Raw genomic sequence first — 12,894 nt, 5'->3', positions numbered from 1 at the left:
ACATAAATTAATATCCGAGTTTTTCTTTTGTAAAAAATCCGAAAAATCCAACTTCAAAAAAATAGTTAGTGTGTATACTTACGTAATTGTTTGACTAAATATTTAATTTAAATATAATTTAATGTATTTAGTAGTAGTAGTTATAATTTAAATATGTTGGGTTATAACGTTAAGAATTTCAATGCAAACTGAACTTCTAAGTCTACTCTGAACATAAAGAATCTGATCAGGTCTAAAACGACAAGTCGAATTTAATAATTCAATTTTTGTCCGGTTCGATTATTTTGATTGCATATGTTTTGTTCATTTATGTCATCTTGATCTAATTGTTTTTTTAACAAGCATGCGATTATTTTTCTAAAAAGACAAATCGAATTTAATAATTTGATTTTTTTCGGTTCGATTATTTTGATTACATTCGCTTTGTTCATTTATGTCATGTTGATCTAATTGTTTTTCTAACAAGCATGCGATTATTTTTCTAAAAGGGCAAATCGAATTTAATAATCCGATTTTTGTCCGGTTCGATTATTTGGATTACATACGTTTTATCCATTTATGTCATGTTGATCTAATTGTTTTTCTAGCAAACATGCGATTGTTTTTCTAAAAAGACAAATCGAATTTAATAATCCGATTTTTGTCCGGTTCGATTATTTGGATTACATAAGTGTTTTTCATATATGTCATGTTGATCAAATTATTTTTCTAACAACCATGCAATTTATGTCTTATTTTAACTAATCTCACGGGCATATAATTTAATGTGCGTAGTAGTAGCAATTAATAGAATACTATAATTTAAATATTTTGATTTACAAAGTTAAGAGTTTCAATGTAGACTGAATCATAATCCGGAATAAAAAGAATTTGATCAGATCGAAAAAAGACAAATCGAATTTAATAATCCGAATTTTGTCCGATTCGATTATTTTGATACATATATTTTGTTCATTTATGCAATATTGATCTAATAATTTTTCTAACAAGGATGCAATTTATGTCTTATTTTTACTATCTCACGGGCTCCTTCGATTGTGCATATGCTTGGACTTTGTGTTGGATTGGATTGTCAATATTTCGGTTCGATCAAATCTCGGATTTGCTAGAAGCCCACTCGACGTGGCCTTGTTTGGGCTGTCATTTTCTAAGGCCCACATATTTCTGGGCTGTGAATACATTAAAACACGTCCAAAAAATTAACTATTTCTTGAGATGTAATAATTGGGTTATTTTTAACAGGCTATTTCTATTTGGTTTTGTACATTTTAGGGGAATTCTTGTCTTATCATTATATTCAAAGTAGGTGGATTAGGTCTAAGGTCAGATTTCTAGGCCCAATTACATTTATCATATTTACTGGGCTCTCAAGCCCAAAGTGAGGAAATGTGTAGCTTTCTTAGCCCATTAAAACTGATAAAAAAAAGTACTAGTTCTACTACTCCAATAAAACACGTGAAAATTAAAAACAAAATAAATCAAAATTGAAATATTTATAATATCTACATCACACAATATTTATTTTAAATAATAAAAATATAGGCACAACATATTAGTGTAATATGAAACAAATTATTTCTGAATAACAATAATTAATATTCAAAAAGAAAAGAAACATAAAAAGGCGTCAAATTAAAAGTAGGGAAAAAAAGAGAAAAGGAACAAAAATTCCAAAGAAAGAGTAAAAAGAGAAAAATAAAAGGGGGAGGAAACACAATGATGGACCAAATTGTGCTTCTAAAGTGAGTCACGAGAGGCAAAAATATATTATAAACAAATTTTGAAATAATGAGAGGAGACATTAAAAAGTTAATTTAAAATAAATTCACAACTTTGAAGAAAAATAGTTATTGATATAAAATTTTGAAAATGTGCATTTGCCCTCAAGATAGTAGTAACTCATCAATTGCAGTAAGATCTGCCCCTCCGTTGCCAACTGCGCTACGCCCCTGCGGGCATTAGCGACTCATCAATGATTCAATGTTTGGGTGGTGTGGTCTACCATAGCCACTCATCAAATGATTCAATGTGTGCGGTGATCTAAATCATTAACACCAATCAACGGCCCTGATTATCTTGTCGAAATCTCCAACGGCTCCATTTTCTATTTAATTTAATTATTTGTTTTTCTTTTCCCTCCACTTCCACACTAACTTGTCTTTCTCTCTTCTTTACTGTTTTCACTCTCTTTATAAACAGTATCAACTGATTAAAATTAAAGCACAAAAATTCATCAATCAGCTGAGGAAATTCCGAGATGAAAAGGCAGCAGCTGCATCAGTTTGCAGCGGTTTTGAGCTTGCTCGCATGGCTTCTAGCTCAATGCGGCAGCGGAGAGCTGCTGCCGTTTAAAGCGGCGAATTTGGGGGGGTGGCTCGTGACCGAAGGCTGGATGACGTCGTCGCTCTTCGACGGCATTCCCAATAAGGATCTGCTGGTGTGTGTTTGGGGTATTTTAATACTCCTATCGGTTGAATTTTATTTGATCAGAATCTAGAGGAATTTAATTCGTGATTTGTTTATAATTTAGCTCGTAGTTTACTGCAATTTATATAATTGGGTAAACTAGTAGTAGCATATCATCATCGATTTGGGGAAACTGTAGTTTAGATACTAATTTCCACATTAGGAAATGGAGCTGTGATTCACAACATTGCAAATGGTTCTAAGATGCCAATTTGGGAAAGAGGTTTTATACTGCAAGTTGGGTGTAGGTAAGGTTGTTGGTGTATTCTAATGAAAATATGCGAATTTGTGTTTGTTGGTCTAATATTAGGTTAAATTGCGGTTGCGCTTCATTTCACACTTAGTATAACTTACATTGATGAATTCCGAAGTGATTGTAAACATTTTTTACTGTCTCAGTGTGTCATTTAACTATCAACTGAAGTGAAATGAAGATAGTCTAAACTCATAGTAGAATTTCATTGATTTGCTTCTCACTGATTCATCTCTGAGAAAATTGGTGGCTGGAAACAAAGTTACCTCCCAAAATTAAGTATATTAGTATGACTAAATTGTGATCGCTACAAATAATTGTGAAATGCTTGGGAGTGTGAAGTGAGAGCCGTTTGCTTGATTTAATTAGATTTCTTTGTGTAATGTCAAGTAAAAGAGTATAATTCCAGTTTAAGAACATATCATCTTCTTCTCTTCCCTTCCTACATCGGTACTTACAAACAGAAGTTGGTATAAATGTCAAAGAGAGGTGTAATTTTAGAACTCATGTTTCAAATTTCATCAGGATGGAACTCAAGTGCATTTTAAGTCTGTCAGCCTCAACAAGTATCTGTGCGCAGAAAAAGGGGGCGGTTCAGCACTGGTAGCCAACCGTCGTAATCCCAGAAGCTGGGAAACTTTCAGGGTCAGTTTTCTTGTTTCTTGTTTCTTTTCTTCCTACAGGTTGGTCTCACATTTCTATGTATTCACTTAAATATGCAGTTATGGCGAATTAATGAAACCACCTTCAATTTTAGAGTTTCCAACAAAGATTTCGTTGGGCTTGCTGATGAAGGTGAAGGGATTAAAGTGTTTGCGCGTGCAGCTGAACCGGGGCCAAATGAAACCTTCACAATTGTACAAAATGCAGATAATCCGAGCAGAGTGCGTATAGTTGCATCAAATAATCTTTATCTTCAGGTAATTATCTCTTGTACAAATATATTTTGCAGCTACAAACATCTCAATAACTCCTTATATGTATTACTTGACAGCTTCCAATAGCTTTGTATAAATAATCAGAACTATCCTCAATGCTCAAATTATGGAGGATAAACGCATTTACATTCTTCTTTTTTTTTTTTTTGTTTAGTTTTTTTCTCATATGCATTTGATTGTCGTGTAAAGGCAATTATGGAGAACTATGTGGTGGCCGATTACTTGGGAAGTTCTTACGACGAATGGGGGGATGGAGATCCCTCTGTTTTCGAAATGCATATTATCAAGACGTTACAAGGGGAATACCAATTAACCAACGGTTATGGTCCAGACGAAGCCCCTAAAATAATGAAGGTGGACCATTTAACTCTGCTATATCTTCTCAACAAACTAATCCTCAGCCATACGAAACAAGTGAACATTGCTAAACTCTCTAATAATCGCAGAATCACTGGAGCACCTACATTGTCGAAGATGATTTCAGATTCATGTCACAGCATGGTCTCAATGCTGTTAGAATTCCTGTTGGCTGGTGGATCAAATACGACCCCTTTCCACCGAAACCGTTTGTTGGGGGGTCTTTGCAAGCTTTAGACAATGCTTTCGCATGGGCTGGGTAGGACATTCTTCCCTCATACCTGTTTAACATGTCTCTTCCATTAAAGTAAAATACCATCGTCGTTGATTTTTTTGCAGTAACCACAATATGAAGGTCATACTGGATCTTCACGCAGTTCCAGGATCACAGAATGGCGATCACCATAGTGGATCACGAGATGGATTTATCGAGTGGGATGAATCCCGAATTCTGGAAACTGTTTCAGTCATTGAATTCTTAGCACAAAGGTTATATATTTCTCTTCTTAAGATCTACTAAAAAAATCCCCACACCATCTTTTCAGTACCAGAAAGTGGCCCACCCATCTTAAATTCGAAAACATAGTCAAATTATTAGGTACTACTGATCTATCATAACAAGAAGGGGTATGACATGTCTGAAAAACAAAAAAGTACACATACTTTATGCTAGAAAGTGATATGCACCCGATTATCACAAACTTAAACACAAGTTTCTTACGTGCAGGTACTGCGATCACCCGAGTCTTGCAGCAATTGAGTTAATGAATGAGCCATCCGCTCCCGGTGTCCATCTGCATACCTTAATGCAGTACTATCAAGCAGGATATGATGCAGTCAGAACATACACAGCTACTACCTACGTGATCCTCTCAAATCGCTTGGGGTTAGCCAACAGCACCGAGCTCCTCCCCTTCGCCACAGGACTTAGCAACTCGGTCATAGACGTGCATTACTACAACCGCTATTCAGACTACTTCCAGAGCATGAACGGTAGGCAGAACGCAGATTACATCTACAAGAAAAGGTCGAAGCAGTTGAAAGAAGTGACTCGCGATGGTGGCCCTCTAATCTTTGTTGGTATGTTCAATAAAATGCTTTCTCATTTTATTTTTCTGGGCGGATTGATCATTATCGACTGAGCTAACTGCGCTATATACGGAATTGCAGGAGAATGGACTGCTGATTTGTATTTGAACGATACTAAAAAGGAAGATTATCAGAGATTTGCAAAGGCTCAGTTAGAAGTGTATGGGAAAGCTACATTTGGGTGGGCTTATTGGTCGTATAAGTGTGAGGAGAAGTATTGGAGTTTCAAATGGATGGTAGAAAACAACTATATGCAGCTCTCATAACGAAGGGAAATTTTAGTGTTTGTTGTATACATAATGTAATGAATAGAACAAACCATATACTATATTGTTTTATGAAATTTATGGAAGTGTTTATCATATATACATTTTGTTTTATCCCTTTTACAGAAAGCGACCGAGTCAGGAATTTTGTTTTAAACAAAAAATAAAATGAAAATTTATGTTCTTACTATTTGAATTATAAATTCATTTTTTTTGTAAGAACTATCCTATTTTTTAAACTACATCAAAAGTTATGATTTTGATGGTCACGATCATGATGAAAACTTTTACTTAGTGTCGATTACATTGTAAAATCAAATCAATTAAAAAGCATAATTGCAATCTTTTTAAAAAATACATAGTGAGAAATATGTAGAACCATACAAAATTGCTGGCTTTTGTTTATTACTGACACTATATATGACTATAATGATTTTTTCCAACTAAATATAGAAACAAACACAAAGACTTCGCCGTACAACTTTACTACACAGATACATATTACTCGTCTCTTTGTCACATTTAAGATGATCCATTTCGTTTTTCACACGTAATTTAAAAAATCATAATGTATAGTTAAAGTGGTGGAAAAGTAAAGCTAGAGAAAGAATAATGTAGAAAAGAGTTTCTTTCATATTATTCTCTCTTTTAATTTACTTTCCCTCCACTTTAAATATTTATTATGGCTTTTTCGTGAGAAAAATGAAAGGGGTCATCTTAACTGGGACGGGGGAGTAATTAATTTTGAAGAAAATTCACAAGATAATAGCCAATTAAGCACTAATATTAACTACTTTCTTGTTTATATTAACTATACAATGTTTGTTTAGTGATACTACTTTTTCTTGTAATATTAACTACAATTTCCTACATTTTTGTTACAAAAGCCAAATATATAGTAAGTATTAACTAAGCTACGCAAAAATAGAATCCAAAATCCTATGAAGATTGAAGACTAATAAAATCGACAAATTCTAATTAGTAGTTAAAATTTAGAGAGTCAAACGTTACACACTCCCAACTTATCTCAACAAACAACGTTACAACTTTATAAATATCATCATACGGAGTATATTACAAACACATAAATCAAACAAACATTTTACTACCAAAATCTCATTTTTTTTCACTACACTCATCACCCACTCTTCTCTAGAGAACAAATAAAAAATGATGAATTTCTCTTTAATTATAGCAATGTGGGCTGCCGCGGCGGCGGCATTCGTGAGCGACGCTGCCGCCCCGGACTGCTCGCCGCTGGTGTCCGGCATGGTGGACTGCATGGGATTCTTGGCGGCGGGCGGCCCAGAAACGGCGCCACGCGCCGCGTGTTGCGCTGGGTTTTGGAATTTGGTGCGAACGAATGCTGACTGTGTGTGTGATGCGTTGGCGACCGCTGCCAACATGGGCGTCGTCGTCGACATGTCTAGGGCTCGTGATTTGCCGTTGTATTGTGGTGTTGCTACACCTGCTGTCACTAACTGCAATGGTCTCTCTCTTTCTCTCTCACACACGTTTATTCGTATCTGGTGATTTGAATTCTTGACCTAATATTAATTTGATGTTTTTGTTCTCACACACATCTAGATCATGACTTACTTAAATCATCGATCAAATAGTTATATAGTGATAGAAATCCATGGGTTCCATCATAAAACTAATTGGTGATAGGAGGAGTGGCCCATGAGATTTATATACTAGTTTCAGTTTTGTTTTAACACCGATGTGGGACAGTTATATGTTATTTTTTAGTTTCAATTGCCAACATATAGGAGGCTGAGATATGCATCTCACACATACAATCCTCGACGTAATAGTTAGAGACTTAGAGAGGAATCATCTTATCAATCAAAATGAGTTATTCTTTGTTGTCTCACATAATTTGTTCTATAATGCTCTATATGTGCTTTTAGATTAATTTTTTTTTGCTCTCACTCTCTCACGTTCATGCATATACTAGATCAGAGGCGGATCCAGGCGGGGGCAGGTGGGGGCGGTCGCCCCTACCCGACCGTCCGGAGAGCCTAAATTTTTCATTGAATCAATCCGAAAATAGGATATCCGCCCCCTCCGTAGAGTGTAGAAATATTTTCGTTTTCAATAAATGTCATATAAAATGTAGTAGTCCAATGGTTTGGTTGTTGGATTTTTAACTAAGATGTCTATGGTTCAATCCTCAACAAAAACATATTTATTTTCATTTTTCATTTTTTATTTTATCAATTCATATTTCTTCTAATTATCAAAATAATACCTTTAAATACTACTAAGTTGCATATATTATGTTGTTATATTTATTCTTTAGTTAAAATCATTTTTAATTTTGTGTTAAAGTCTTTTTATCCTAAAGTACTTATAATTTGATCCATGCATCTTAATTATTCTCTATGTAACAAAATAAACATTTTAAATATTTTTGAAATATAAATATTTAGTGCTCTACTTATATCACTTTTGTATATAATATTTACAGTGATTAAATGTACATATATTTACACTAATTTTATATTTTAAAATGAATAATACATATTTGCAAGCTAAAGCATGTTTATATTTATATAATTTTTTATTTTAAAATGAATAATACATATTTGCAAGCTGAAGCATGTTTATATTTTATTAATGAAGCTAGTGCAGTAGTGCTACTTAAATATTAATATAATATTTATTTATTTTATTATTAAAAATAATATTAAATTAAATATTTAATATTTAAATATAAGTTTCGCCCCCGCCATTTTCGGGTCCTGGATCCGCCACTGTACTAGATGATTTGAATCATCGACCATATATATTTAAATCAGTAGTGGTGAAATGTGAAATGTTGTGTTTCTCTTTATTTATGGAAGATCGAAGCAAGTTATTTTACTATTAGTTTTATTTATTTAATGATTTTTGTTTTTCATTTCATTTGCTAACACGCCCAATGGATCTCCAGGTATATTTTTTAGTTTTGATTGAAGATTTTTAGTTTATACTGAAATAGTAATACCAAGTACTCTATAATTGTGTGACACGTTTCATTTATTTACTTGTTTATTTTATTTTTCAAAAATATAAATAATTTTTCATGTCACATATATATGTACCACGTCACGTGACATTTACCCGATCCATTTCATTCAAGATAAAATATTTTAGCATAAATCAATGTATTTCTCAATATATACTATAGCAATCTATTTTGCATACAATAACTTACAAGGTAATGCCATTTGTGTTTAGAAGCTGCTCCCCTTCCGCCGCCGTCCGCCATCTCAGAGCCACCGTCTCCCACCTCTGACGTGCCGGCCAGTGCACCGGCTCCAACACCTTCTAGTTCGAGTTGTGCTAGTCCGACCATCTTTTATAGCTTTATTTTCTTTGCCTCGGCCTTACCCTTTATTATCGGGAACTTTTGATTTTTGCATAATTTTTCACTCTTCAATTAGTTTGTTAGAAATTTTCTAGTAGTTTTTTTGGGAGACTTATTTTTTCGAAGTTTAATTTGTTGAGATAATTAGTTGGCATAAATGGCGTTTTTTGTTTCTTATTCATTGATAATACTCAATTTACTCGTTGAACTTATTTTTAAAATTGCCGTGTTTTAGATACTTAATTCGTTGATAATACTCAATTTACTCAAATTATTCGTTGATAATTTTTCTCCCTATATATAGTGTTGATTGTGAGTTTGAGATGAAAAGATTAAAATTAATGACCTCCGTCGCTCACTTTTACACAATTAAGAAATATCATTAATTACAATTTCAAGATTTGATTAATTTTCCATACATTTCAAAAAAAAAACTTATTTATAATTTTGTACCATAAGCCAGTCTTTGAGAATTTGCTCACAAATAATGTGACATACGCATTCCACAAAAAATTCAAATTAACAATCTATGACTAAAAGATGAAATTTTATTGTAACAAAAAAAGAGATGTAACTTTATTTTATTATTACTTCTATAATTTAGGAAATACTATTACTACGGAGTGTATTATTTAATGAGAAAATGAAAATCCAATTAATATATCTGGTAAATATCCTTACATAGTAAGTAAGCAAACGCCTCTCTCTCTCTCTCTCTCTCTCAATTGGTGCGAAGAAGGTGGAGCAGTTGCAGATTTCATTCCCATTCATAGCAATCGATCAGAAGCCGTTTCCAGCTAAGAATTCAGCTCCGCCGCCTGTCGATGATGGATTCCTTCTTCAAGCAGCGATTCAACGCCGCCAAATGGTGATCCCCAATCTCTACCTTCAACTGTTTAATTTGTCACTCGCAAGTCTGTAAATAGGTTGTAATTTAGGGTTTTATCTTCGAAAACTGCAGATAATTCGATCTAGATCTTATTCCGATGATGTGGTTAAATTGGTTTTATTTAGCTTGGAATGCTCTGTTTCTGGAGGTTTTACTGTAGTGAATTTAGTGGATTATGTATGGTCGATGCTAATCCGTGTAGATTCGATGGTTAAATCGTGTTTAATTTGTTGTATTGCTTAGTGATTTAGGGATTTCCGTACAGGATTGGTAGTGATTTGTGGTAATATGCGGTCTGATTGCAGCTGTTTGGTGTTTTTACAGTAAAACTTTGCTAAAACTCACGATTCCTCGAATTAAGTTACTGAGGAACCGGAGAGAGGCTCAGCTAAAGCAGATGCGGAAGGAAATCGCTAAGCTGCTTGAAACTGGTCAAGAAGCCACTGCTCGAATTCGCGTATGGATATGTTTCATTTTCTCTAAATTGGGTGTTTTCTTGTAATTATGCAGATGTTTGGTTGTTTTATTTTCATCTTCACAGAGAAAGATTGGAGTTTTTGGACAGAGTGATGAATTTGTTATCAATTTTGGTGTTCAGGTAGAGCATATTATAAGAGAAGAGAAGATGATGGCTGCACAGGAAATAGTTGAGCTCTTCTGCGAGCTCATTGCTGTCCGTCTTCCAATCATTGAAGCACAAAGGTAATTGATGTCTCATTTTCACGCTTGTAATTTCCTTTATCAGTAATAGTTGACGATAGTAGAATGTAATAATGGGTTCTGAACATTGTTTGTGTTGGCTAGCTATTATCAATGTTATCAAATAGCGGATATGGCGGCGCCATGGCCTATGGCATGGCGTTCGGTGGTGGAAACGCCATAGCACCATGTCGCTGCCATAGCACCACCATATCCGACATTTGACAACATTGCGTGTGTACTGCATTTAGGAATAGGGCATTATGCAAGAAACATGGTGGTTAGAGTGGTATATTATGTTTTATTAATTGTTTAAAGTATTTTAGATGTTATATTTTTAATATTTTTTAATTTTTGAATTATATATAAATATATAAGTATTATTTTATTTATTTAATTTTTGACCGCCATATCCGCCATACTAATACGCCATATCCCTGTGGCGGTTTTTAGGCAAACCGCCATAGGCCGCCATACGAGATTGATAACATTGGCTATTATAAGTTAATGAGTTTAATTTTTCAATTAAGTTTTATTAATCTAAAAAGAGCTATTCTGGATAAGAGCTCTTGATTTTATCGACATCCTTTTTTATTTTTCTTTTACGTTCTCTGGATGTCAAAGGGATGGTTTTAGTTCTCATTCCCATCTTGCAAGTATTTTTGCCATCTTTTGAGCTTTCCATCTGTACGTTGCGGGACAAAGTCAGCGTAAACATGCTTGCTTTGTATTGAGGGGTGATTTTAGGCAGAAAGCATGAATGACATAATTAGTTATGCAATGAATATTCAGACAGTGCTCTTCATTCTATGAGAATGCTGGTTCTGTCATTTTGTCAGTTCCCCTAAAAAAGGTTTGGAGTGAGATTTCTTCTTATGGCAATCATGTTTGTGTTGGATGTATATCAGGGAATGCCCTCTAGACTTGAAAGAGGCAATTTCCAGTGTATGCTTTGCAGCACCAAGGTGTGCCGATCTGCCAGAGTTGCTACAGGCACAACTACTGTTTGCAGGGAAATACGGTAAAGAATTTGTAATTGCTGCAACTGAGCTGATGCCCGAATGTGGTGTCAATCGCCAGGTTAGAAAAATTGTGCTGGATTCAATACAACCATTCAGGTTCAGTCCTCATTCAGTTCCTCATGCGTTGTTCTCTAACTGCAGCTGATAGAGCTTCTATCAATCCGAGCTCCTGCACCCGATGTAAAAGTGAATCTTCTAAAGGAAGTTGCTGAAGAGCATCAGCTCGATTGGGATTCTACCGCTACAGAAAATGAACTGTTAAAGCCACACGAAGACTTACTGGTAAGTTTAACAGCTGCTGTTTGATTGCAGTTCGGTGTCCTCATCTTATTTTTTGTGTCGTCCTTCGCCTTTCCAGAATGGGCCATCGCAGTTCGTCAGTGCTTCAAAAGTGCCCCTCCCAAAAGAAAAGCACAATGAGACACCAGAACCTGCTGCCCTTGAAAAGTCTGATTCGGATTCGGATTATGACATTGTGGAGTTTCCAGATGTCCCAACGCAGCCATTACATCCGAATAAGCCAGTTGTCTCAACACCAGTGATGCTGCATTTCCCTGAATCTGCACTATCAGACGATGATCAAGAAGAACTGAACAAATCGGAGTCTGGGGATGTGGTTTCAGAGAAATCAGTTGCAAAGGAAGATGCTTCACCGAATACTCAAGCAGGTCCTACAGAAGTGAAGCAATTCGTGCCATTCATATCTCCTCCATCACAATCATCAGAAACAGTTGCTGCAACCGCGAGAGAGAACAGTCCGTCTCCAGCTACCTCAAAGGTGTACGGTGATCACGTGGATCTGGAGGATGTGCTGGCTGCTGCTAGAGCAGCTGCTGAATCAGCTGAGCGTGCTGCAGCAGCTGCACGCTCAGCTGCCAGCATTGCTCAGCTCCGGATAAGTGAGCTCTCCAAGAAAAGGAGCAATGAGTTCTCAGCTCCTCAGCAGCATAACGACACCAACACATTGAATGGTGACTCTGGCAGTGCTTCGGCCTCCTCAAGCCAAATTGACGGATGTCAAAACAACACGATATCTCAGCAGCTATCGCCTGCTTCGTCATTTGATTCCTCTTCACCACACGACAATGCTCTTCACCTACCCCAGAGATTGCCATCGATGGACGATGAACCGTATTTTTCATACCCAAACTTGTTTACATCTCAAGGCTCGAACATCGGGGCTCATTCGCAGTCGCCTAGAGAGTCCAAGTGAGTGTCTTTGCATAACTGTGATGTATTCATATGGCTATGCATGAATAATCTATCTAAACGCCTATTTTATTGTTATACGTATTTCATGTAGTGTTAATGGTATATATTCTGTCATTAATTATATATAATCGAGCATACGACATTGCTTGCCTTTTCATATAGGGTTATATTGTTTGTTTTTTATCTTGGGTTGTGTTAGAGTGGGACAATGCTCTTAATGCATAACTACGACCAAATCCCATCAATTGGATTCAAAACTGGGAAGACTGTGATTTGATACAATTGAACTTCATTACTGCTTCATTGTAACACCAAAATATGGGTAAAACTGTCCATAATTAGTAAGGT

At 35.4% G+C, this 12,894-nt stretch overlaps 2 protein-coding genes across 2 annotated transcripts; both read left to right on the top strand.

Moving 5' to 3' along the window:
* Positions 1 to 2,155: 2,155 nt before the first annotated feature.
* LOC121763266 (probable glucan 1,3-beta-glucosidase A) lies at positions 2,156 to 5,467 on the top strand. The gene is made up of 8 exons (XM_042159244.1): positions 2,156 to 2,437; positions 3,245 to 3,364; positions 3,442 to 3,639; positions 3,847 to 4,011; positions 4,104 to 4,273; positions 4,354 to 4,503; positions 4,742 to 5,094; positions 5,185 to 5,467. Exons 1-8 carry the CDS (start codon positions 2,258 to 2,260, stop codon positions 5,367 to 5,369), a joined length of 1,521 nt encoding a protein of 506 aa, XP_042015178.1. The 5' UTR covers positions 2,156 to 2,257; the 3' UTR covers positions 5,370 to 5,467.
* A 3,944-nt stretch (positions 5,468 to 9,411) lies between these two features.
* On the top strand, positions 9,412 to 12,648 carry LOC121765744 (IST1-like protein). The gene is made up of 6 exons (XM_042161956.1): positions 9,412 to 9,592; positions 9,938 to 10,070; positions 10,212 to 10,315; positions 11,221 to 11,392; positions 11,476 to 11,616; positions 11,693 to 12,648. The coding sequence occupies exons 1-6, from the start codon at positions 9,549 to 9,551 to the stop codon at positions 12,545 to 12,547; spliced, it is 1,449 nt and encodes a 482-aa protein (XP_042017890.1). The 5' UTR covers positions 9,412 to 9,548; the 3' UTR covers positions 12,548 to 12,648.
* The last annotated feature ends 246 nt before the right edge of the window (positions 12,649 to 12,894 follow it).

This window comes from Salvia splendens, chromosome 14 (assembly GCF_004379255.2).
Source record: "Salvia splendens isolate huo1 chromosome 14, SspV2, whole genome shotgun sequence".
NCBI lineage: Eukaryota > Viridiplantae > Streptophyta > Magnoliopsida > Lamiales > Lamiaceae > Salvia > Salvia splendens.
Note: the sequence above shows the minus strand (reverse complement) of the source record. Positions and strands in the feature narration are given on the sequence as shown.